This window comes from Lepidochelys olivacea (genome assembly GCF_965140295.1).
Source record: "Lepidochelys olivacea isolate rLepOli2 genome assembly, chromosome: 6".
Lineage (NCBI taxonomy): Eukaryota > Metazoa > Chordata > Testudines > Cheloniidae > Lepidochelys > Lepidochelys olivacea.
In genome coordinates, this window is record NC_140416.1 from 80085588 (window position 1) to 80113478 (window position 27891).

The following is a 27891-nucleotide window of genomic DNA, read 5'->3' on the forward strand; positions in this document are numbered from 1 at the left end:
GCCATCCGTCACAGCAGGAGAAGGAAAGTGGAGAAGGGGGCAGAGAGGAGAAAGTTCGGACAAGGACGGGAAAGGACCCACAGCTGTAGATCACTCTCTGGGCAGAGTTCTTTGGGGCTCCACTGACTCCTTAGATGACTTTGAGGAGCAGCAGGTGTTGGCTGGAATTCTCAGTCCAAACAGTTATAGTCTGGCAAAGTTATAAGCACTTGAAAACAGTCTCAGAAGGGGAAGCGTTAAGGAAATTTCATAGGCTGTAATACTGATTGTTGTGCCCTCACGCTTTTAATTCTCGCTTTTTTTTCCTGTGTGAATTAAATTTCCCGAACTATGTTACTAGGTAGGCAAGTGTCACTACCCTATTTTTATAGAGGGGAGGATGGGGGGTGTGGGCAAAGGTTGTATTCCCCCTCTTGTAAAAGACCATCTTCATCTGCTCAATGTTTTGGACAGCTACTTTCAAAAAGTTGGGCTTAAGGGTCTGGTGTCCAGGGCCGCACACGTAGCCCTTAATTAGGGTTTGAGGTGGGATTAGAACCGGAGGCTCAACCTCTGCCAGTTCCTTGGACTAGCCATTTAGCCAAGAGGGAGTAAATCAGCCGCGGCAGCTCGCGCCCGTACGGATGCGCGCACTGGGAGTGCGGGAAGGCGCGCGTCCGCCCAGCTTCCCAGGAAATTCGCGGGAGCAGCAGAGCTTCTTCCCGCGCACGCGCAGCCGGGCGTCGGGAGCGCGCGGCGGCGGGAGCGGGAGGGAAGCTGCTGAGGTAAAGTTAGGGGGAGAGAGAGAGAGAGAGAGAGACTCCGTCAGCGAAGCGAGAGCCGGGGAGGCTCAGCGGCCGCCATTACTGAGCCGAGAGCGCCAGGGAGGTGGGACGGGGCCGCGGCGGCTGAGGGCCGGCGAGTCCAGGAAGCCCGGCGGGGAGGAGAAGCCGCTGGCGAGGAGAGCGCGTCCCGGGAATGCTGCAACCCCCGCCGCCGCGGAGGAGCCGGATCCCGACCGCGCGAGGTAGGGGAAAGAATCCGTCCCCCTGGGATCTCACCCGGCTCCCCACCCCGGGCTGCGGGGGCCGGGGCCGGCCGGCCGGCGGAGAAGGGGCAGCTGGCGCCGCCGCTGGGTGTAACCAGTTCGGAGAGCCGGGACGGCTGCCCGCTGGGAGCGGCGGAACCGGGAGCCGGCTGCCCCAGCGCCGCCCGCCACCTACGCGCGGGGGAGGGCGGGAGAGGAGTGAGCTTGCCTGGTCCCAGACAGGTGAAGGGCAAGGCCTGAGCAATGGGAGGGTCTGAGCCTGCCGTACGAGGCTGCCAGCTGGTCACGGTTGTGGGGGGAGCTTTCCTCGTCCTCTCGCCTTCCTTCCTCCTCCTCCTAATTCTTCCTTTCTCTTTTTTCCCCTTCTCTAATGGATTTCAACTGTTCTCAGTTCTCCCACCCTCGCCCCCTTCTCTCACGCCTCAAAAATTCCTTGAAATTAAATCTCAGCAAACTTCGCTCCCTTAATGATGTGTGTGCGTTTCTATTTTTCCACCAGGTGGGTTTTAAGCCTTTGAAATAGGGGATCCAGGATAAGATGTTGCAATTTACAGCATTTATATCCCTTCCACCGGTGTAACCTTTAGACTTTCTCCACCCAAGGAAAGCTCCAGAGATACATATAGAAATAACAGTACGGTGCTGCAGATGCATGATATAGGGAGGGTAAAACACTGGATCTGTTAAAAAAAAAAAATTTAGGATCAATAACAGAGAAAATGGGAAGCTACCCCCCTTTTTTGCCCCCTCTGGGTATGAGGCTTTCGGTATACTCAGTGCTAAGGATTTACCTAATAAGTGGGAGTCAAACATTTTAAGTCCAAAACAAAATAGTCATAGAGGTGTGTGTGTGTGTTCTTAAGTTGAGATTCACACAGATAATTTATTTTTTTTTGCTTAGGTAGTAGAGATTGACAGAATTTTTTTAAAAGTGTGCACTGCAGAATAAAACTGAAATGGATCACTGCATTTGCTGATCAATCGAACGTCCATTTTAACTGTGTGTCTTTGGAAGGCTTTCACTACTATTGAAATGAATTACAGCACTGATACTGGAATACCCATGTCATAAATGAATGCGGAGTTAATAGGTGGTATTTTTTTATTGTGTTGATGTCACGGAGTCCTACCTTATAAGGTTCTGTGGTATGAAAGCTGTTTTCAGCTGTGACAACAGTTACCATAATCCCAGAATTATGCTTTTAAAAAAAAAAAAAAGAATTAACAGTGCATATTTAAAACTTGTTGGTTTATAAATGAGCATCCAGGTACATTTTTGACATGGGCGCTTATATTCTTTTCCTGCAACTATTGGTTTTGTTTATGGTAATATGCTACAACTTAAATACAGTAATTTTACTATAACATAGTGAGTGTGCAGTTAATATAGTGGTGATATTTTTAGTGGCGATATAGTACATCATATAGTGTCAGAACACTACTTTAAGAGTTTGTTACGTTATCACTAGCTTGTTGCTTTTAATTTGGGAAAATAACATTCTAAACACTGAATATGCAAATTATTAAAACACCTTTTATAAGCTTGATTGGAATGTAAATAGGTTTAATAGTGCAATTGTGAACAACGCAATAAAATGAAAAACTTACAGCCAAGTTTCTTCTTTTGGTAGTGTTAGGCTTTATTTTTTCTAAGGTGTGGCATTGGTAACATAATTAATCCAATTAAATATTTTATGCTCAGAACAAATGGTCTTAAAATCCTATTGTTAGCACAGGTATAAACAAACAGAATTTGTTTTTTGAGGTTAAAGCTAAATTTTTTTTGTCCCATAGGTCTTTACTTTCAAGGAAAATTTCTCTATGAAGTTTACATAAACATATTAATATATTTGGGTTTTCTGAGCATCTTCATTAAAGAATAATGCTACTAAAAATAATTCCATTCCTTTTAATGAAGGTATTAAAGGATGCTGGCAATCTTATCAGACCACCAAAAAGTACTTCCTTAACTAAAGGTAAATATAGTGGCACTCCTGGAGGATGCCTTACATGTAATTTGAAACATTTATTATTTTTAATAGACTAATATGTGGGATATTCTTTAAATTTTCTAGAAAGCAGCTTCCAGAGTTGATTCTAAATGTGAATTTACCTTTATTGAAGGAATAAAAGTTTGTCTAAGTGGATGTCTGGAATGAATGAGTAATTCATGACTTCAAAATTTAGTCACATAGAGGTGTGCATAGAGATGTTCTACTGTAAATGGGCAGTTACTAGAGAAAATGTTGAGTAAATCTACAATAATTTTATACTACTACTATAGTGAGCAATTATTTTAGCACTGGAAGATAACATTTGTTACTGACGATACACTTTTAGAAATCCCAGGCACTGCAAAATGTTTTCAAAGGTAAAATTTGGCCTTAAGTTTCTCTTTATAATAGTTAATAATATTTGGTACTTGGAGAGTGCTTTTTATGCATAGATCTCTAAACACTTTACAAATGTGAGTAAGCATTATTTTCATTTTACAGCGAGGGAAACTGGGACAAAGATGTTTGATTTGCCCAAGGTCATAAAAGTCAGTGGCAGAACTAGAAATAGAACCCAGATCTCCTGACTTTTAGTTACTGGGGCCTAGGCCATCCATCACAATTCCTCCTTAAACAAAAAGGACACGTGATTTACGTGGTACAATAAATATGGGTTGCTGAGTTCTGCTCCACTGTTTTCTCTGTCCTTTTAGTGACTGGATTTATTCTCTTTTCTTCCACATGCCAAACTGGTTTTAGTTCAGTTTCACAGTTTCTTCCTCTAATTATGACTTTTTTCTTTTTTTTCCCTCTTCATCACTTCCTTTATCCCATTATCTTGCAGGTTCTGTTGTGAATTCCCCATAATTCCCTTTGGTAATCTTCCTTCCAGCAACGCTTTTGTGGTCTTTGAGTAACTATAATGTTATCTGTAAATGGAGAGCCTGATCCTGCAGTCTTTGCACTGAGAAACTTTTGTTGAACAGCATGAATATCTTCAATGGGAGTTGCTCCTGCATAATGACTACAAGATCAGGCCTAGTCTAATTTTGTGTTACTGTTTTACTTTTTGCTTCTGTTTAAATAATGGTATTGTATCTAAATTTAACAGTTGTCTTTCAGATATTTGAAAATCTTCTGTAGAAGACCAATAGCCTAATTTAGAGAAAAAAAGTTCAGACTTCCATAATGATGGTAATTTGAACCATTACTGTTTGCCAACATGTGTGTCTTCATAAAACAGTTGTTTGAGATTTCAAGACAACACATGTTGTGGTGGTTCCTGAATGTAACATCCACTTGTAGTTAACTTTTTATATGAATACAGTAATGTAATAGTCATAAAAATGCTTCCTAGGATTTTAGAAAGAAATTTAAAAATAGCAAATGGTAAATTTATTTGGTGAGCACTATGTGAAATTGCTAACAGTCAAAATATAGGTTTCAGAGTAATAGCCGTGTTAGTCTGTATTCGCAAAAAGAAAAGGCCTACTTGTGGCACCTTAGAGACTAACCAATTTATCTGAGCATAAGCTTTCGTGAGCTACAGCTCACTTCATCGGATGCATACTGTGGAAAGTGTAGAAGATCTTTTATATGCTTTGTGTGTATAAAAGATCTTCTACACTTTCCACAGTATGCATCCGATGAAGTGAGCTGTAGCTCACGAAAGCTTATGCTCAGATAAATTGGTTAGTCTCTAAGGTGCCACAAGTAGTCAAAATATAGTTACTCTTAGAACAATTGGAATATAAGATCCCATCCTGAGAGCTCTGTGGGGTGTTTTGTTTTTAAAAGTGGAAATAATTTGTAGGTTATGTTAAATCTTAAGAGAATTAGGGATTTTCAAACTGAATATAGTATTAGTCAGTCAGAGATGAAATGGAAAATCTAGTGGATTGAGAAAGGGACTGAGAACTTGAAACACCTGTTTTTTAAGCCAAGTTTTGCCTTTGGGGGGGGGGGGGGTTCCACTTTGGGCAAAGCACTTAATTTTTCTGTCCGTCCCAGTTTGTAAAATGAGGATAGCAGTTTCTTTATAGGATTAATTAGGTTGTATTGCTCCTTAAAAATGTAATGTGATATATTTAGAATTCATATAATAAAGAAAACAGAAACAAATAAAAATTTGGATCATCCAGTCTCATCCGCTATCTATTTCGCTTTACTACTTACTGTTCCATTCAACCTAATATCTTCTCTGATCTTGAAATACCTGCAATGTTAGTGCTCAAGCCACCTCTCTTGGTAGTTTGTTTCTGTATTTATTCTTGTTAGTTATTCCTGTGTTGCACTTATTTCCTGAAATGTAGCCTGAATGTTTTCTTCCTTGGTTCAGTGTTTCTGGGTTTTTAACCGTTTTAAAATAATTTATTGAAGTTATTTACACATTTTCAATTTTTTTAATGAATAATTCAGTTTGGTTATAGTCACTCTTACTACATTTTTTAATGCTTATGAAAGGTGCCCAATTGGCAGTCTTGAATACTTAAGTTTAAATATGGTCAGAGGTAGTGCAAGCATTCCTAAACAGCTTTGTTTAATGTGCATGAATGTTGAAGTGAGGTGTGTGTGCACCCTTGTCCACTAGGCAATGGACTGAGACTATCAACTCACTTTACAAAGGCTGTCATAAGTAACACTTAAGGGTAACTCTTGGTAACTAACGTCCTGGAACATTCTGAGATGTCTGAAAGTAAGGAAATGAATACTGGTGGTTCAATGGCTCTGGTATATGCATCATCAATATAGTTCATAGCCAGCCTTGAACACTAAAACCTAGTGAATGTTTCCCAGGACTCAAGGTTTCATTGTATACCCCCCCCCCCAAATAAAATAAAATAAAACCAGTCTAATTAAGAACTGAACCACCACCAGAGACAGGAAAAAATGAACCTTTGTTCATGTTCTTTTTTCAAAGGACAGCATAGTAGAAGTGTAACACCTTTTCCTCTCTTATTACTTTATTGCAGCATCCCTTAGTATAAATTCAATTTTTGGGGAGGATTAAAATAAAAAAAACTTGTATCCAAAAGCTGAGGGTTTTTCATCTTGAGCCATAGCGATGCTTTTATTTTTCTGCTCCAATTGTTATAACCCACTGTCACTTCCTAATGACAAACATACCTAGTAGCTTGTAATGTAATATATAACTGTATTTTAAAAATATATTTCTTGTAAGTATTTTTAAGGTACATATATGCGGAAACAAATGTAATTCATGTATTTATAGATTTAAACTAAAGTAAATCTTTCTGATGAATAAAATAAAGTTTTGTACCTTATCCCAATGCTGGTTTTCTTATGTCTTTATAACTTTGAAAGTATTAATGGATCATATGTTCATTTTCAGATCCCTCAAGGAAGGACTAATTGAAGGAGATAGTTTAAATGTGTGACATCGCTGCAGGGAAATCTCTGGAAGTTAACCATCTTCTTGCTTGGTACCTTGCTTCTATCAGGGTAAGTTTAGGCTTTTGATCTTCATGATCTTCTGAAAAATTAGTAGAAGTGAATAGATACTGATCACAACATATGTTATGGGTTTTTTTTTTTATAACTACATTCTGAAATTAAAAAACCCGTTCAGTCCCATGGCAAGACATAGACAATTCAAAGCAACTCTTTTTGCAATGATGTCATGCATTTCCTCAGTATGCTTTAATTCACAAAGCCCTTCTTTTAGGGACCCAAAAATAGAAACTCTGTGATCCTTTAGTAACCCCAAAATTTTGGAAGGTAGGGGATTTTAGAAATGAAACAAAACAAAGGTCTGAACTCCCAGCAATCAAAAACCCTAGGGAAAGTTTCTAGAAATTCATGTTTTAATCAGATCTTTAATGATACTTCAGTGTAATTATTTTATGTTGAATAGAATAAGACTATAAACTCATATCTTACCATGAATTTATAGAAAATGCACATTTGTAAGTTTACAAAATTTGTAAACATGGAACATTTAGAGGTAGGGTTATATTGGTGTACTTAGAAGAAAATCTTGCTTCCCTTTAGGGAACAATATAGTAGTAATGGTCTGTTAAACGCCTACTCATAATGTATAGTCAGCTTATTTCTTTAACAGGTTTATTACTTTCTCATGTATTTATTTAAAAGGCATTTCATTGTCTATTTGTGTTATTTTCTAATTCGATATCTATCTGTATATCTATAGCTATATCTGTATATGAATGAGATGGAAAAAGACCTGCTGGGTCACGTAGTTCATGTTCCTACTAATGCCAACCCTCCTTACAATTTTTTCCTTTGTCCATCTTGTTAATGCTCCAACGCTCCAACTGATGCAACTTTTACCACTTTCCATGAAAGATCTTCATCAGTCTAATACACCTGTCAGGAACTTTTCACTGCTACTCAGCAAAAAAACCTATTTTTCTTTCCTTAATTTCATTCTGTTATTCCCAGTTGAAATATCTCTTAATTCCTCTTGTTCTTAGGTCTTTAGTCTTTTAGAATAACTTCCTTACTGTCTTCTCAGTTGTACAACTGGAAAGTTGGTATTATGTTCTGAACACAGATTCCTTAAAAGGAGAGGAGAAGGAAAGACTTAGTGTGCAGTTTATATATTAAAGGGGATACATTAAATAAAAATCAATTATGTCTGAAAACATTTATATGCTAGAATTATGAGTAACTCCAAGTTTGTTATAACTGAAAGCTTAGAAGATTTTTTTTCTATGATGTTTGTTTACCTCTCATTTGACAGTATTCTGTCTGCAGCTGGTATCAGTCTTTGGTGTTGTCATTCATTTTGTCCTGTTTATGCCATCTCACAGTCACAAGGGAAATAAAACTTTTAAAAATCGAAAAGGAGAATGTGAAAATGAAACCTTAAATTTGTAGATATAGTAACTGAAATTATTGTTTACTATTTTTTTCAACTAACTGGATTTCAAATGATATGTCTTTTGAAATAAATCAGTGAATCAGACCTCCTTGGCCAAGACTTTATATTCCAACCTTCAGTCCACAGCAAATTTTTACTGGACTGTGGGGAACAGAAAGTAGTTTATAATGAAAATGTTGACTCAGTGTCTAATTCTTATCTTGTGAATGATGCCACTATAATGTGTTTTACTTTAAAAGACAAATAAACCTAGTATTATCTATAAACAGTGTTCCAATTTATTTTTGCTAAATAGTTTTGCTGAGAGAGCCATTTTGTTTTAGGCCTGCATTCTCCGGGTTGTAAGAACAGAGAAAAACCTAGGAAGAAGGAACTTACAAAATCTTACATTGTTTTACTCTTTTTGAACATGTTTCTGTCAGAGACTGTTGGCAAATAATATCAAGCATAATAAAATGCATAATAGTTTTGCCTCTTGTGACCAAAAAACTCACTGTGATGTAGAAATCAAGCTGAGTTTAAATTCCTTGTTTTTAATGAAATGTATTTGGTTTTAAAATTACCCATTTTAGTAATAGCAGCATAGCTGAGATAACACTGTAGGTGAAAACTGTTTAAATTTTAAGTGAGTGAGTATCATGACAACGGATGGTACATGTAAGCATTTTGCTTCTGATCAGTTTGAAGCTCAGTTTTAGTTCTTTCTAATCTAGATGTCAAATGGAAAGCTGTGTTGAAGCGTTACATTGGCTTTACAAGATAAAGCCATGAAAAATAATTTCTTGAATATTTGACATCAGTTTAGTCTATTTACAATACATTCTTATTTGCCTCATCTTAATTTAGAATTTCAAATATAGATACATTTTAATATTTGCCTATCTGTTTTAAGTCTTGACCTAAACTTTGGCAGGTTTTGGAAATGTATTATGCCAACCTTTTTTTTGTTTTTGTTAAAACTAAGAGCTTGTCTATATGAGACATTAGTGTGCAGCAAGCCACGGTGCAAATCTGCAGCACATTAGTTTGCAGTGTACTAACATCCTGTGTAAACAAGGCCTAAAGAAGCTTTCTTGGAATCATATCATTCATATCCACTGTAGTTGATGGATTTCTTAGGATAATAAAAATAAAGACTAAATTATAATTTAAGTCTGATTACAAAATTGAGATACAAAATTGGAATTTGTCTATATAGCCCACCTAAAAATTTTTCTTTGTGTTTTGGTTGCTTATACATGCACAATTGCATGTTTGTTTTATGAGCCCATACATCTGTACAAATGTATGGGTGGTACTCTAATCTAGCAGTAGTCCTACCAAGTCTTCCGTGTCATCTGATACTCCTTGTTTTCCCAGAAGTCTGTCAAAGGGGATCATAATTAGAATAGACTAGCTATTGAAATGTACTCCACTCTTTCCCCTCTCCCCATAACTTCATAGTTTCTAAATTAAATAGATGATCTGTTAAGAAAGCTAAAAGTTAGTGATAGTCTTTGTGCCATATTATTGTTTCAGAGATACCATTGTGAACCTGGAGTAACTCCATTATATTTGGTGTTTGTTTAAAATTTTGTTGTTGTTGTTTACAACACATTCTAAACCTTTATTTTTCTTGAAAGCAATGTGAATGGTACCGAGTAAAAAATAAAGATTGTGTGTATTTCAGTATTAAGGTTATTTTGTAAATCCCAATTCTGGATGATAACATTTTGTTTCCTTCTACACTTTGTTAGTGATTTGTTCTGCTCAAATGGGTTGCTGTCAACTATGAAATCTAGTCCATTTAAAAAAAAAAATACCAAATATTAGTTTTTGGTATGTGTGTGTACTCCTTAGTTACTCTACCAAGTCTTTTGTTTTTATACTCTGTTTTTAAGCATTTCTTTACTGAAATAAGTATTCAAGGACTATCATGCAGATTCCTCCTATTTTTAGTAGGACTTGGATTTTACAAACATAAGACCCTAACCCATCCATGTAACTTTGTTCATATGAATAGTCCCATTAACTTCAGTTGAACTACTCACCTGTTTAGAGAGATGCATAAGTTTATACAGCATCAGTTCCATAGGGAGTATATTTTGTATTGTTTTTATCTAGGTGAGAATTCAGTGTTCTTCTCTTTTAGGTTTCAGAGTAGCAGCCGTGTTAGTCTGTATTCGCAAAAAGAAAAGGAGTACTTGTGGCACCTTAGAGACTAACCAATTTATTTGAGCATAAGCTTTCGTGAGCTACAGCTCACTTCATTGCCTTGTGGTATGTGAAAGACCAAAACAAACAAAAGAAACAATGGACCTGATTGTGTAAAGTGCTGCCAAATGCACAGAGCCAACAACCTGAAAAATACCCCACAGAATTTATTTTTCTCTCATCTTTTAGAGTAGTTTAAAGTGTTAATTTAGCAACAGTAGTTGAAAATTTTTCAGATGCAAGTTTAAGTTTTGGTGCTTTAAATAATATAAAAGGGTGCAGTCTGAACTACAAATGTTTTATTTAAAGTATTTATAAAATTTCCTCCTAATTTGAAAAGGGCATTTGTAATATATTTGTAAATTAAAATTGAAATTGATTCACTTTTGCTTATTGATTTTGTATCTTAAATATTCAGTGAAACCATAGTCAACATTTAAAAAATGACTTTTTTCTCTTATAGGACGATGATTCACCTAATCCTGAATATATAAGCTCTCATGGTGATGGGGGAAACAAGGAAAACTGAAATTAATCCTGGAGACGAGGATATACAGTTTTAATTTGAAGAGTTTTTTTCAGAATGAAAACCACATTCAGTTATCTTGATGAGTGCAGAAGGACGAGAAGAAAGTTATGATGGCTAAAAACAAAGAGCCTCGTCCCCCATCCTATGCTATTAGTGTGGTTGGACTATCTGGAACTGAAAAAGACAAAGGTAATTGTGGAGTTGGAAAGTCATGTTTGTGCAATAGGTTTGTGCGTTCGAAAGCAGATGAATATTATCCTGAGCATACCTCTGTGCTTAGCACAATTGACTTTGGAGGACGAGTTGTTAATAATGATCACTTTTTGTTCTGGGGTGACGTAACACAAAGCGGTGAGGACGGAACAGAATGCAAAGTTCATGTAATTGAACAGACCGAGTTCATTGATGATCAGACTTTCTTGCCTCATCGGAGTACGAATTTACAACCATATATAAAACGGGCAGCTGCCTCCAAATTGCAGTCAGCAGAAAAATTAATGTACATTTGCACAGATCAGCTAGGCTTGGAGCAAGACTTTGAGCAAAAACAAATGCCTGAAGGGAAACTGAACATAGATGGCTTTTTATTATGCATTGATGTTAGCCAAGGATGCAATAGGAAATTCGATGATCAACTTAAATTTGTGAATAATCTCTATATCCAGCTCTCAAAATCTAAAAAACCTATAATAATAGCAGCAACTAAATGTGATGAATGTGTGGATCATTATCTAAGAGAGGTTCAGGCGTTTGCTTCAAATAAAAAGAACCTTGTGGTAGTGGAAACATCAGCAAGATTCAATATCAATGTTGAGACATGTTTTACTGCACTGGTACAAATGATGGATAAAACTCGTGGCAAACCTAAAATAATTCCGTATCTGGATGCCTATAAGACACAGAGACAACTTGTTGTTACTGCAACAGATAAATTTGAAAAACTTGTGCAAACTGTGAGAGACTATCATGCAACTTGGAAAACTGTTAGTAATAAACTGAAAAATCATCCTGATTACGAGGAGTACATACATTTGGAAGGAACAAAAAAGGCCAAAAATACATTTTCAAAACACATAGAGCAGCTTAAACAGGAACATATAAGAAAAAGAAGAGAAGAATATATTAATACACTGCCAAGAGCTTTTAACACATTGCTGTCAAACCTTGATGAGATTGAACACCTGAACTGGTCAGAAGCCTTGAAGATAATGGAGAAAAGGCCAGACTTCCAACTTTGTTTTATTGTATTAGAAAAAACACCCTGGGATGAAACTGACCATATAGACAAAGTGAATGATAGGAGGATTCCATTTGACCTTCTCAGTACATTAGAAGCTGAAAAAGTCTATCAAAACCATGTACAGCATCTTATATCTGAGAAGAGGAGGGTTGAAATGAAGGAGAAGTTCAAAAAAACTCTTGAGAAAATACAGTTCATTTCACCTGGGCAGCCATGGGAAGAAGTTATGTGCTTTGTTATGGAGGATGAAGCATTCAAATATATCACTGATGCAGACAGTAAAGAAGTATATAGCAGGCATCAGAGGGAAATAGTTGAAAAAGCCAAAGAGGAGTTTCAGGAAATGCTTTTTGAACATTCGGAACTGTTCTATGACCTAGATCTTAATGCAACACCCAGTTCAGATAAAATGAGTGAAATTCATGCAGTTCTGAGTGAAGAGCCGAGATACAAAGCTTTACAGAAACTTGCACCTGATAGAGAATCCCTTCTTCTTAAACACATAGGATTTGTTTATCATCCCACAAAAGAAACTTGTCTCAGTGGCCAAAATTGCATGGACATTAAAGTAGAGCAGTTACTTGCCAATAGTCTTTTGCAGCTTGACCATGGTCGCTTAAATTTGTACCATGATAGAGCCAATATTGATAAAGTTAATCTTTTCATTTTGGGTAAAGATGGTCTTGCGCAAGAGTTGGCAAATGAGATTCGGACACAATCCACTGATGATGAATATGCCTTAGATGGAAAAATATATGAACTAGATCTTAGGCCAGTTGATGCAAAGTCACCTTACCTTTTAAGTCAGTTATGGACCTCTGCCTTTAAACCGCATGGATTTTTCTGTGTGTTTAACTCTATTGAATCCCTCAATTTTATTGGAGAATGCATTGGAAAAATAAGGGCTGAAGCATCTCAGATAAGGAGAGACAAGTATATGGCTAGTCTTCCATTTACGTTAATATTGGCTAATCAGAGAGACAGCATTAGCAAAAACCTACCTATTCTGAGACACCAAGGTCAGCAATTAGCCAATAAGTTGCAGTGTCCTTTTGTAGATGTGCCTGCTGGTACATATCCACGTAAATTTAATGAGGCTCAAATAAAGCAAGCTCTAAGGGGAGTGCTGGAAGCAGTTAAACACAATTTGGATGTTGTAAGCCCAGTTCCCACCATTAAAGATCTGTCAGAAGCTGACTTGAGAATTGTGATGTGTGCCATGTGTGGAGATCCATTTAGTGTGGATCTTATTCTTTCACCCTTCCTTGACTCTCACTCGTGTAGTGCTGCTCAGGCTGGCCAGAATAACTCCTTAATGCTTGATAAAATTATAGGTGAAAAAAGGAGGCGGATACAGATAACCATATTATCATACCATTCTTCAATTGGTGTAAGGAAAGATGAACTAGTTCATGGGTATATACTAGTTTATTCTGCTAAAAGGAAGGCATCTATGGGAATGCTTCGGGCATTTCTTTCAGAAGTACAGGACACTATTCCTGTCCAGTTGGTGGCTGTAACTGATAGCCAGGCAGATTTTTTTGAGAATGAAGCTATCAAGGAATTAATGACTGAAGGAGAACATATAGCAACAGAGATTACTGCTAAATTTACAGCTTTATATTCTTTATCTCAGTATCATCGTCAGACTGAGGTTTTCACCTTGTTCTTCAGTGACGTATTAGAGAAGAAAAACATGATTGAAAATTCCTATATGTCTGATAGCACCAGAGAATCAACACATACAAGTGAAGATGTTTTCCTGCAGTCTCCCAGAGGAAATTCTCTTGCGTATAATTACTACCCAGATTCAGAAGATGATACGGAAGCACCACCCCCCTATAGCCCAATTGGAGATGATGTGCAGTTGCTCCCAACACCTAGCGATCGTTCAAAATATCGATTAGACTTGGAAGGAAATGAGTATCCTGTTCATAGCACACCACTCAACTGTCATGACCATGAACGCAACCACAAAGTACCTCCTCCTATAAAACCCAAGCCGCTTGTACCTAAGGCAAATGTGAAAAAACTGGATCCAAACCTTCTAAAAACAATTGAGGCTGGCATTGGTAAAAACCCAAGGAAACAATCCTCTCGAGTGCCTTTGGCACCACCAGAAGATTCAGACCAATCCGATAATTATGCAGAACCTATTGACACTGTTTTTAAACACAGAGGTTTTACTGATGATATCTATGCAGTTCCAGATGATAGTCAGAATCGTATTATTAAAATTCGAAACTCATTTGTTATAAATGCACAAGGAGATGAAGAAAATGGATTTTCTGATAGAATATCAAAGAGTCATGGGGAAAGAAGGCCATCAAAATACAAATATAAATCCAAAACACTGTTTAGTAAAGCAAAATCTTACTACAGGAGAACACATTCAGACGCAAGTGATGATGAGGCTTTTACCACATCTAAAACAAAAAGAAAAGGAAGACATCGTGGAAGTGAAGAAGATCCACTTCTGTCTCCAGTTGAAACCTGGAAAGGTGGAATCGATAACCCCGCTATCACTTCAGATCAAGAGTTAGATGACAAAAAAATGAAGAAGAAAACTCACAAAGTAAAAGAAGATAAGAAGGTAAGTTAGCTCAATCCATTTTGTTAAATGGTGTATAGATGAGTTCCATGAAGCTAAGACTCCCTTTTTTTTTTTTTTTAAACAGTTCTTTGGCTGTCCTAACTTATAAAGCATTAAAATTCATTTCTGTGATTAGAAAGTGGCACTTTCTTTATGAATAGATCTGCTCTTTGTATGTATTCAGAGTTGTATTTGCTTTCTTTTGTGCAAGTTTTTACTCTTGTTAGCACTGAACAGCCAGTTTAATATGAGGGAATGAGCTGGGTTTTTTCTCCTTATGCATCAGTTGTTTACAAAGTCCTAGACAGGTTCTCCTTTGCAAACACATGGAAGGCAGTGGGGTTGCACATTGTCCCAAAAGGCATCATTTGTCCTCAGATCCTTTATTTTTAGTGATAATGCAAGAAAAGGGGGGAATAAAGCCGGCTAGAATTTTGGATCCTTGGTAGAGTTTGCAGAGTTAGCATTTAGGAAAAAAAATTTTTTACTTGTAAATTATATACATTTTGCGTGGAAACTGGGACTCTAAACATAGAATTCTACAATACTATTTTTAGATACATTCTACATAGAACTTCACTTAAAATTTTTTAATATTTATTTGCAATGTTCAGAAACATGCACAGTTACTCTGCACACAAGGCTAAATAGATCTGTGTGCAGATATTGCATCTTTGTTTAAAAAAAAATACTAGTAAGAGCAATGGTGTGATTGTTTCACATGTGCAACTACATGAAGGGTTTCTATTTTTCAGGATCCCTTTTCTAATTTTTGTTCTCTGGTAGGTTAAGTTTCTTTGTTTAAAATATCTAATTATATAAACAGAATGAAAACTTTGTGGTACTTGTATGACCTCTACTTTTTTAACTTAGGGTGTCTAAGGTAGTTGTGCCACACTTTAGTCTCACAGAAATGCTTTGGTCATTGTACTCCTGGTTTTCACTTAGTATGATATCAGAAACACATTTGGTCAATTAATTGTCATTTTGGTCACTATATAAATAATTGGTAGATCTTATGGATGTTGCCTTTTGCAGAATCGCAGAATTTCCCATTAATTTAAGGTTATATTTGCTGTTCTTGAATAGCATTTACAAATTTTTTTCATGTAAAATTAAAATCCACATTTTATAAATGGACTAATTTCTGAAATACATGATTCAGTACGAAGTCACTGCCAATTTCTTGAGATTCCCAAACTAGCACAAACAAAGCCTTCATATTCATGAAATATCTTCAACAGAGTTGTGTAGTTACAAAAATACTCACTTTGAAGTTATGCTTTTTAACTAAGTTAAGTAACTTTTAAATAATTTTGTAATAAACCTAATTGAGGGGTGCCTATTACTTTGGGTGCAAACAGTCTTGCTGTGTAGAGTTGAAAATGTCCTTTGCTGTACTACGTTACTGGCACAAAATTGTTCTGAAGCTGGCATATATAGCTCCAGCAAGATCATACTAAGTGTTGGAGGATTCTCTAGCAGAGTGGAAGTTCAGTTTGGAAGGGTGCAGTCCTTTCTGTTTTCCTACACTTTTTAGATGTCATTATTCCTGTGGGAATTCTGCAACAGTGTGCGTGCGCAGAATTTGTCCCCTGTAGATTTCTTTGCTTCCCTGCAGAAAAATTGTTTCCCCATCAGAATGTCCAAGGGAAGCCACAAGAGCAGTCATGCGACCCTCCCCAGCTGTATGTTTTGGGTGCCCAGGGCAGCCGGCAGAGAGGTAAATCACTATGAGGCAGGAGGCGGGACTGGGGAAGATCCAGCTGGTGGTTCCTACCCTGCGCTGGGCTCAGCTGCTAGTCCTGGCTAGGGTGTGGAGGACAGAACTTCCCCTTCCCCTGCACAGCATCTGGGGCTGGGTCAACCTCCCAGCCTCTTCCAGATTTCTTCCCCCAGCTGCAGGAATCTTTGCAGACTCCCTTCCCTTTGCTGCATCCCTCCTTCCCCCACTCCTTGCACCCATGGCTCCTCAGCTGCAGGAGGAGGGATCCCTGTACAGGTCCCTTATCTCCCGAACCCCCCTGATGAGCCCCATTCCCCCTGCACCTGGACCACCACAATGAGCCACTTGCACCTGGATCCCCACCCCAACAAGCCCCAACCAGATGCACCTGGATCCCCACCCCACTGAGCTCCACTCCTCCCAGCATCTAGGTCCCCCACACCCAGGCCCCTGTGCTGAGCTCTATTGCCCTCACGCTGACCCCTGCTGATCCCCAGTCACCTTCACCTAGCCCCCCCCCCCCTGCAGAGTCCCATTACAATTGCACCCAGAACGCCCCCCAACAAGCACCTGTGCAGTTAGATGTGCCCCCGCACCTGGGTCTCCCACTGAGTTGTTTGCACCCAGATAGCCCCACACAGAACCCTCTTAGCCCACACCTGGATCCCCCCACACTAGGCTCCTCCACACTTGGATCCTGCCTTGCTGAGCCTGCCTGCCCACAGCTGGTGCACCTGGCATGAAGGGACAGGGTCCTGGGATGTTTCTGGGGCAGGCCCAGTCCTTGCGCTGTGTGGGTTGGGTGCAGCCTCACTGCTGAGTCCGTGTCCCGGGGGGGGCGGGGGGAGCTGCACAGTGATCTCCCACCTCCATGCAGCCAATGGCCTGTGCTCCCCGATGCCATGCTGGCGCTTCCACATTTTTTGACAAAATTTGCAGAATTTTAAAATTGTGCACAGAATTTTTAAATTTTTGGTGCAGAATGTCCTCAGGAGAAAGATGTAGTCTTTTGGCACTTTGTGAATTTTTTAATTGCAGAATGAGACTCTTATACTACATCTATTCCTCACTGAATAGAAGAGATATGTTGCACATATGACAAACATCCAGTTTCTCCTAGTACCAACAATATAAAACTGTTACTGACTTTTGTTTTGAGGCTTTTTAACTTTTCCCCCTTCAACCATGAAAGGACTGCTGTTTTAGATTCACGGTTAGAAGGGTGTATATACAGGCTTCTTAAATTTGTTAATCAGTTTCAATTGTTCAGCTGTAGGTGGTACAAGACAGTTGGCTACCTTTCCCAGCTAGTGACGATTTCATCTATGACATATGGTACAAAATTCATTATTTTTATGTTATCATTAGGCAAGAAATACTTTGTGGAATGTACTGGTATGTTTCAGATAGATTTATGGCCCATATATTCATAAAACTTTATTGAAACTCCTGGCTTGATTGCAATAAGTATGTAAAGAAAATGAATGTTAAAGAAACAAACATGCATGGACTGGTGTCCTCTCTTTCTCTGTTGGTGCCATGAACACCTACCATTCTATAGTTACTGAGAAATTCCATATAAAATGCTCTTAGAAACTTCTGGCTACTCAGTTTAAATGGTTGTTGTTGAAACACACTCTCCTTTCTTTTCTGGCTAAGGGAGTGAAAGACTTGGTATTTAATCTGGGTCTCTTGTATAGAACTGCAGAGGACTCTTCACGTAGAAGGTTGTGGAAAATCTTTAGGTTTTTAATTTTCTGTCTGCTATGAATCAAAGTAATTATGTACCTGAAGGCAGAATTTTCCCGTATAGACTTTTACACTTAGAGTTGACTCTTTGTTCCATAGTCTCTAACCAAGACAATGTATACACATCTTTTCTTTGTCTAATGTAAAAAGCTTGATATACTATTGAAAGTAGAAGTAAGTATTTAAAACAAAATACCCACACAATAAAGAAAACTTATGCAAACTAATTTTTTCTTGTGCTGTGCCAAAAATAAAAGTACTTTTCTGTAGAGTGTACAAATTGGATGAGAGGATAAAAGTATATTGCGTCAGCATTTGTGTGGCTCTGTTTCTCTATTTAGAAATGTCTTTAGCAAAGAAAATCTTGCTCTAGTTATTTGCCAATAAGATATTTTTATATTTCTTTATATATGTTTATGTATATAAAGAAATATAAAATATATATAAAATCAGAAAACATTTGAATGCAAAAAGCTACATCTATAACTACCCCTGCTGCCGTGTTATTGCTTTAAAGTTAGGGTTATTGGTTTATAATGTGAGTATTTTGATTTTCTCTTAATAGTTGAAACTAGGCATATAGCTGAGTTTTGTTGAGAAAATAAAAATCCAATAAGCTGATCAGGTTGAGGGGCTTTTGTATTTAATTTGTGCTCGGAGTGGATGCTTTTTTGCTTAGGATGAGACCAGAACAGCTTGTTTAAATTAAAGGAAGCACTTTTCTGGCCTTTCCTTGGTACTGTGTATGTTTGTCGTAATAGAAGAGTCTTTGTAAATTGCTGATGTCTTTGATTAAGATGGTCTTGGTCAGCATGTCATGGAACTGTGTAAATAGTTAATGAGTCCAGATTTGTACATGGCTAATGATTATAGATTAAAACACTTTTTTTTATTATTATTATTTTATTTGAGTTGCTAGGTTTTTGGTTGCTTTTCTGTCAAGTATTGCCATTGCAGATCCCCACTTTTAAGAGTGCCTTTTAGTCACAGAATCATCTGGAAATCAGTATGTGGGGCTGGTATACAAGCCTTCACATGTGTCTGAAAGGGGCTGTGCCTCCTGTTCTGTGTTCCTTTCCTATTATTGGAGGGAGCAGGCCTCTGAACCATCATTTCTCTTTAAGTGCTCAGTACTATTTAACATTTCTAACTTAGGAAGAAGTAAAATTATGTAAATGTTTCCTTGTTTAGGGCAAGTTTATCATTGCTCCTTTTATTTGCTCAAATGCAACATCTCTGCATAGAACTCTGGATTCAAGTGATCTCAGATATTGTATTCAGACAAAGTATCCAAGAGAAAACAGTACTCCAAATGCTGAAAGTTCCTCAGAAGTTCTTTTGCTAAAGGATTCTGCAATCAGTGTATTGGCTTTGTAGATTAAGTTAAGCAGGAGCATTGGCTGGAGCTACCATTAACACAGAGAACCTAGAGTGCTGAGCTTAATAGGACTATTTCCGTTTCTTTCATTCCTGTTGTTTCAGAGACTCCTAAATCCCTCAGGATGCAGGGCTGCTTCAGAGTGAAACAGTTCACAAAATCCAAAGATTCTGGCCTTGGACTGGAGGCTGTGTTTAAGTAGTTATGCAGAAGTCCCTTCTCGTCCCTTCCCCTCCCCCATGGCCTTTTTCCCCTGAACCCTAAAAGGTGCACAGTGTAGCTGCTCTTTGTTGGTAGGAGAGAGCTCTCCTGCCGACAAAAAAAAAAAAAAAAAGTCCACCAGTGAGCGGTGATAGCTTTGTCGGCAGGTGAGCTCTCCTGCCAACAAAGCGCTGTTCATGACGGTGTTTTTTGTTGGCAAAATTTTTGTTGTTCGGGCTGTGTGGTTTTTTCACACCCCTCAACGACAAAAGTTTCACTGATGAAAGTCCAGTGTAGACAAAGCCTGAGAGAATTCTTAATGCCTTTGTCTCTGACCATCAGAAAAAGAAGGGAAGAATCTGAGCACTGTCTTTGAGCCCAGTATGAAGAGCCAGTGATAAGAGTTTAGTGTACAGGCAGTAGCATTCATTGGGTTTGGAAGGGTCTTGGAGTCAGAAGGGGTGTGGAATCCTGACTGTCTGAATTCTGGGCCCCTCAGATGTGATTCTTGACAGTCTGTCTGCTCTCTTACCTTTTGGAGTACTTTGGATCAGAATGTTGTTGGTTCTAAAGGGGAGCTTGGGGTGACAGTAATTTGTGCTCCCTTCTCTTCAGAGCAATGGAAGATTATCCTTTTCTCCCGACAGTCTGACTAATTCATGATCTCTCAGGCCTGTCACATCCTTTCCTGGGACAATGTATGACTTGACTTCAGAGGCTTGAATCCAAAAGGTTCCAGGAACTACCTTGGAAATTAGACATAACCCTTAGACCCAAGGTGTAATTTCAAGCTCGGGTAGATGTACATGCACTAGTGTTTAATTGAGCTAGTGCATTAAAAATTCATGATCTCTCAGGCCTGTCACATCCTTTCCTGGGACAATGTATGACTTGACTTCAGAGGCTTGAATCCAAAAGGTTCCAGGAACTACCTTGGAAATTAGACATAACCCTTAGACCCAAGGTGTAATTTCAAGCTCGGGTAGATGTACATGCACTAGTGTTTAATTGAGCTAGTGCATTAAAAATAGTAGCGAGGTGGCAGCAGTGGTGTGGGCTAGCTGCCCGAGTACTTACCTAGGTTTCAGATGGGATTGAACTCGGGCGGCTAGTCCATGCTGCTGCTTACACTGCCATTTCTACAGAGGTATTTTCTAGCAAGCTAGATGAGTCAAAGCTAGCACATGTAGTCTATCTGAATTGAAAATTATATCTCTAGCTGCAGTGTAGATGGTACCCTTAGTTATACCTAGAATGGGACTGGGGTTCAATGTGGAGTTGTTAGATCTTTGAATTTCTTTGTACCAGGAATTAGCCCCATTTTTAACCACTAGTGTAGCTGCACTGATGTAGACTCTTTCTGTAGACAGTCACAATTTCCAGTGGTGGCGCACACCTGCTGGAAATTCAGGTAAACTTCACAAGTGTGAACTGACGTTTTCCTCATCTGTACTAAGGGTTTGCGCTGTTGCAGCTACACTCATGCCTGAAATGGAAATTAATTCCAGACAAGGTCTTTAGGTTCTGCTTGTAAATTGTAATACTGACTTCAGAAGTAAGATGTTGAAGATGGCTTGTTTTTCTTCACCTGGTTCTTGATCCAGGTACTATTAATCATCTCGAGGTGTTCAGTGTATTCCCCTTAGACTTGACACTAGTACCACAGCCTCTTACCTTTATAGGCTAAATACACAATGGTTCGTGTGGCAGCAGTCAGCCTGTTCTACAAGTATTGCTAAAAAGTCATAATCAAAGTAGCCTAGGTAACCTTCTCTAAAGTTTACCACCTAATATTTGGGAAAAATTGTATTGTGATACATAAATCGAGAAAATCTTCTGTTAAAGACTTAGAAATGTGTTAGCGTTCATGTTTTTATAAAATTATGGTCTTTTGAACTCCAGGACATGTACAAATAGATTGGTGATCTGAAGTAAGGTCAGTTTAGGATATAATACACTGCTAAAGGAGCACATTGCTATTTTATGAATGGGGAAAAGTGGTTTTTGCTTTTCCTGATCAAGAAATTGGAGAAGCTGTATTGTGACTGAGCATACACTGGGCATATGGAGGAATTTGGTGGAGATGCAAAGTATGAAAATAAAGAATCTGCACAGTTTAACTTTTTAACTACAGCTATACAGTGAATTGCTTGGAAATGAAAGAGAAGATGACCCAAAAGTTACATGATGCATGTCTAGCCTGATTATATATTGACACTTTCCAAGCCACAATAACTGCATGTGTGGGAACGTTGAATAGGATAATTTGGAGACAATGAGCTAAAGGACAAGCAATGACTTATTTGTCCACAGAAGTTAAAATTGTGGCAAATGGAAAAACACCTAATAGTGCTTCCAGGACCACAATAGATGTTGGATTTTGAATATCCCTATTAGTTCAACCTTTATGAATCTGCAAGAATTAAATCTTTTTATAGCTTGAAAGTAAGTTTTTTTTCGGCTGCCAGTGAGTTGCGGATGACGATATTTATAAACCAGGCTGCTACAGCAGGATATTCATGCATGTCTCAATCCTTCCATGTGACAAAATCTACGGAAAACTACTGTAAGTGATGATGATGATGATGAAGTTAAAATTGTAGTAAGCAGAAAGGCAGATCTCTCTTTTGGGCATATGTTTCAGGAAAACATTTACATTCAAATACTTGCTTAAAATGTATTGTTTATAATTCACTTAAATTTCCCCTTCTTCAATCATGATTGAAACCTAATAGCATTATTTTTAAATGTTTCTATAAATGTGGCTGAAGATTTTTGCCCATTTACCCAATTTAGGCTTGCTTAATTTCTGCCTTTATTTATACAATTTCAGACAGACTTGTCACTTATACTGTCTGAACATATATTTCTGACAGCCAATAAACAATAAGACAGAATTGTTATGGGTCCCAAATTACCATATTCTGGGGGACCTAGAAGTTCTCCTATACTCCATGATGGTTGTCAACTCCTCTGATCACACAGTCTGTTCCTTCAGTCTCTGGTCTGCTGTTTCTCCAATTTGGGCCTTGTTTATTTCGGTCCTTTTATACATTTCCTCGTTACATATTTTTTAACGTCAATCAATTTTAAGCACATTAAGCAAGCGTTTTAGGTAATACGCATGCACACGCTTCAGTTTACACAACTTTTGCTGTTTAATTTCCATGTCGTCATGTTTGTGTCATCCTTCCCCTGGATTTTCCCATGAGAAGGGGGTTCTCATTATTACAGGTTTGTGTATTTTTATCTCAGAACTTCCAGCACAACATGACACCTTTATTATGTCAATAATAACATCATTTTAAGCAAATCTGTATGAGAGGAGGAGAATTGGCAAAACCACACTTATGCCAATAAGGCCCTGACTTAAGTGTTACCTTATCTAAGTTCATTAACTATTCATAAATATAAATTATTAAAATATAACTCTTAATCTTACCATTTAGCTATTTCATATTCATATTTCAGTATTATAAGTCACAAGCAATATATGTGTGTCGTATTCCTACCCATGAATCTACTTGGTGGAGGGACCTTTCAATATCACCACCAGTTTTTTGTCTTCTGCAAACGTATTTTTCAGGGGACTTTTGTCACCCAAAGTCCAAAACCTTATATTTTTGAATACGTGACAAATGGATTTCTCCTCTCTACTCCTTCAACCTCCCCTCCCCTTTATCGTGTGTGTGTGTGAGAGAGAGAGGAAAAATTGATAGAGCTGGATCCCCCCGAGGAGGAAGGGTGAAGAACCTCAGGAGGAGCAGAGGTACATTGATGAGCAAGAGGAAGATGTAAGGCTGGGAGGTGCATACATTGATCGGCTGGGGGACAGGTCAAGATGATGCCGGGGACAGCGCAGAATTCATTAAAATTTTGGGATTTGGAGAGAAGTTGACAGATCCACATCATCAGGCAGCCTGCGAGAGTTCCTGCAGCAGGGGCCAAAATCACCTTACCTTACGAATTGGGAGAGTTGGCCACACTGTTTTGCCATACACACATTCAGGATGACCAGGGGAAAATGAAAACATTTTCTTGTACTTTTTGGTGTATTTAAAAAATACTTGTTTTTTGGGCCAATCGTGATTATTTTGGGGTCTGACTCCTGCTTTTAGAACTTTTGAGGTTGGCAAAACTGAGGACTTTTCCTGCAATAGCTTGTCCTGGCTGTGTAGTGCTGAGCACAAAAACGGGGAGCAGGAAAACTTTCCTGTGTACTGAATACCCCTCTCTCCCACCCCGAACAAACCCATTTTACCCAGGCACCATGCAGTAGTGGAGGAAATAATTTAACTTGCTGGATGAATGCAGAGAGGGAGGGCAGGGACAAGCTGGAATAGACAGGAACAGGCTAAAAACAGGTGGTAAGAGAGGGCAGGAGGCATGTGCATGTGGATGGGAACGGGGAAGGGACAGGAGCAGTGTTCATGTGGATAGGAGCTTGGAAGGTGGAGTGGGTGGGGCAGGAGTCTGACAGGGGAAATGGGGCAGATAAGGGCAGGGAGTATCTGTGAAGGGGAAGTGCAGAAGTGTGTCTTAACTCCTAGAAAACGTTCTCCTCCAGAACTTTCAATTGAATCCAGGGTCTTGGAGTCTCAATAGTCCTGTGCTGTCTTCCAAATAGCTGTGAAACGCACTGGCAAAATGTCTTTTCCCTTTATAGTTTCTGTTCTGCTCAGAGGCTAACCGCTATCAGTTACTCAGTTAACTCAAGTAGTTTGGGTGATCTGTGCTCTGGCTCTCATGGTTCCAACTCTTCTAATGAGCTGTCTGGTAGTCATGGTTCCACATGTAATTCCTGTGGGTTTTTTGTTCTCAGTAGGCTTTTTAAAAAAAGTAGGACGTTACCTTTAAAAATACCTTAACAAAATATTACAGTTGCAAAGTCAAGTACTCAAAAACAAGGAAATTTCAGTGTCCTGGTTCACACTGCTGTGTCTGCAGCTTTTAATCTTATTGGCAGTGGGTCAGCTTTCGTTTGAGTGCAGCATGGTCTTTCTCCTGCAGGAGCTTCAAGGTCAGGAAGTACCCACACTGTCAAGTCTTTTCAAAGCCAAACATCCTAAGTTCCTTATGTCTGAACTATGAGTGAAGCACATACTTAGAGGGATCTCTGAAGCAAGGAGTTGATGAGGGTGAGAACTGACCCTGAGAAAAACACTTTTTATCCCTCTTAGCTTTTTGTTCTCTTGCCCTATCCCACTGCCAACAGGCCTCTGGTGTGGCTGTGCACAGAATATAGTGCTCATGTGCAGGCATGGCTTTGCCTCAGTTGCCTTACCTGTCCTGCTCAAATTGCTCCAATGGGAAGATGCACCAGCACCGCTTCTGGCCGCCTTCTAGCCTCCTCAAGAAAACACCAAGAGAAGAACTTAACACATGTATCCATCCTCACTGTAGTATGTGTGTGCTTCTCCATCATTAATTAATTTTATCCCTCACAACACTCATGTGAGGTAGGGAGGATGTTATTCTTGTGTACGCTGGTCTAAGTCTCCTTAGAAGGAGCAGCATTGTAGTAGGCAAAGGGGTAATAAATACCTTACAAATACTCAGCTTTGGGGGGAAGCAGTCACTTTTAATAATCTGTTATATGCAACCCAGTTTAGAAGGTAGACATTTCTATTGAAGTCTGGTTTTTTTCACATTATTGGGGAGGATGCTGCAGTGTTTTATCCTGTGCAACTTCAGTTTGCTTTGACTGGAAACAGATACATTTTTAATTACTTTCACGCCAAGGAAAATACCCTCCTGTAAACACGAGATTGAAGAAATTGTGTGAAATTTCAGAAGAAATAACTTCCAAAAAATTCTGTCTTCATATATCCTAATAGGTCCTTGTGTCTTGCAAGATGATGAGTTGGTATGGAATTTTTTCCTAAAATAAAATTTTGGATTATATGCTGTACTCTAAATATTAATTCAGGTGATAATCTTGTGGACATATCAGCAGAACTGTAATTATGGTTAGCAGTTTAAATGATGTTTTACTGAGAAGTTGCTTAACAAATTCAAAAGCTTTTGTGGTTTTTAGATGGCCCCCAACTCACTACTCTTGCACTATTTTATAAGTGTTGACACATAATTGACTCTGATCTTAGTTTAGTTTGACATTTTTGTATGTCTGTAACTTGTACATGAAATGTAAAATTTATTTCTGGTTGCTAGTTTAATTTCCACATTTAGGTGCTGATTTTACAAGTGAAATGTAAAAAGTGGATATGTAGCTGCAAACAGTCCAGTAGTACTACATTTTTGACAGATAAAATGTTTGATATCAGGATTATTTTCATCAGTTTAGTAGCTGAAACAAGAATTTCATTGTGGAAAGCTCCTGCACATGCTAATAGTAAAAGACTTGGACGTGAAATTCAGCCATTTTCTCTTTAGTTTTCATCCAGTACAAACTGTTTTTTTTTTAAGCCAAAATCACAAGCCGAATGGCAAAACTTTTAATAAGCACCAATGAATGGGTCCTAGATGTCAAACTGATGCTACATTATACTTTTATTTTACATTTGTTGTGGGATAATTCTGCGTGTGTGTGTGTCTGTAAAATAACTAGTGCGCAGAATGCAGTATCCTTAGTATAAAACATACTGAAGAGTCATTCAGAGTTCTAGCAACTTGGTTCTCAAAAGATGCAGAAATATTCTTTCCTCTTTTGTTGTCAGTGTGAATCTTTATTACATCTTTTTTTGTGTATGCATAATCATAACTGACTTCTGTAGTTTTGTTGTGAAAGATGGCATCATTATAATTTCACTCTGAATGGTGTTTCATGTTAACATGTTAATTAGTTTAAATACAGAAGAAAAAGCATCATTGCAACTCTAGACAAATAGTATATTATGATTCCTGGGGCTTCATATTTGTTCTTGTCTTTTTTTTAAAAAATCATCCTGTTTGCTTTCTGGTGCAGATATGACCTAACAGAATGGAAATGATTGAATGCTTTCTACTTAAAGCACACTATTTTAAACATCTTTTTACTTAAGTTTTGCTGTTAAGGAAAACTCACATACTGTAGATGTGATCTTAATTGAGGGTTTGTATTGTGAATGTTTTATTACACTGCTTTAATAATATTTTTGGAGTAACTGTGGTATGTTTTGTTGTAGCAGAAAAAGAAAACTAAGGCATTCAATCCTCCAACCCGTAGAAACTGGGAAAGTAATTACTTTGGGATGCCCCTACAGGATCTGGTTACACCTGAGAAGCCTATACCACTGTTTGTTGAAAAATGTGTGGAATTTATTGAAGATACAGGTAGGATAGAAGTATTGTTGGAAGAAAGATTTTTACCCTTTTCAGCGAGGAATGTGTGTCTTTCCTTTAGTTGTGAAATTGATTTTATAATTTGACGTTGACATACAAGTACATATTCGTACAATTTTAAGATTGTTTACTGTAAGATAAAAATACACTTCAGGAATATCAAGTATGTTTAGATCATATGCTTAAAATGACTGGTTTTATGGGTATTTACACACACAATTTTTAAATATAGCCACTGCAGCTCTTTAAATAAGTGGCTAGCTTCATTTTTAATGTCAGTAGAATTATTTAGAACTTTAACACAATGGCACCATGATTGTCGCTAATATATTTTGCATAATCATATATTAAAAAAAACTCAATCCACATTTTTCAGGTGGCAAAAACAATTGCTTGATTTTAATATGAGTGCAATTTGTTCAATAAAATCCTTTCTACCAACTTAAATTTTCTTTTTAAATTGACAAAATAATGCTCTTCTTAGTAGTTCTCTTATGATATTTAACATTTTTCATGTAGAAATTACTGTTCATGCAGTACATTGAAAGAAAAATAATTTGATTGTGTAGTCCAGTTTAACACTTCTGAGAATTCTCTAATAGTGAAAAATATTTGAAGAAAGTATATGCATGCACATTATGTAATACAACATAACACACATACTTAATCTGTTTGGTATTTTTTTTTAGGCCGGTGGAAGTATCATACTAAGATGTTACTGATTCATATTGGCCAGCATTCTTATCCCCCGTAGCATCCCATTGATCGTAGGGTGACAAAGTATATCTATTGCTAGTAAAATGAAACTGGATATTTTTATCAGTAATAGAAATGCTGTTTAGTATGTGCTATTGTAATGTTTCTAAGAGAGCTACTACAGGTGGTATGACTAATAGTCATCACCATGGAGAAGTTCCATCTGTTATACATGGCATTGATATGATGTACATACATTAGATGAATTGATCAGGCATTGACCTTTTGTGGCATCAGAGAATTAAGAAACTGAATTGTCTGTCTCTAACACTTTTCTTTCATGGCTTCCATGCCTGAAGGCAAGAGCTGGTGTTTGACCCCCACCCCAAAAGAGAGAGAGAGAAGGCACTGTATAACGGT

General features: G+C 38.1%; 1 protein-coding gene across 3 annotated transcripts in view; it reads left to right on the plus strand.

Moving 5' to 3' along the window:
- The first annotated feature begins 665 nt into the window (after positions 1–665).
- The window catches only part of ARHGAP5 (Rho GTPase activating protein 5), an 83123-nt gene continuing 55897 nt past the window's right edge, over positions 666–27891 (plus strand). The window contains exons 1-4 of one of the 3 annotated variants that reach the window (XM_084630654.1): positions 673–1006; positions 6374–6483; positions 10542–14440; positions 26619–26766. In XM_084630654.1, the coding sequence (XP_084486780.1) occupies positions 10715–14440; positions 26619–26766 (3874 nt within the window). In that variant the 5' untranslated portion in view covers positions 673–1006; positions 6374–6483; positions 10542–10714. Of the gene's footprint in view, positions 1007–6373; positions 6484–10541; positions 14441–26618; positions 26767–27891 lie in introns of all 3 variants that reach the window. The other 2 variants (XM_084630655.1, XR_014712001.1) reach the window with 2 other exon arrangements.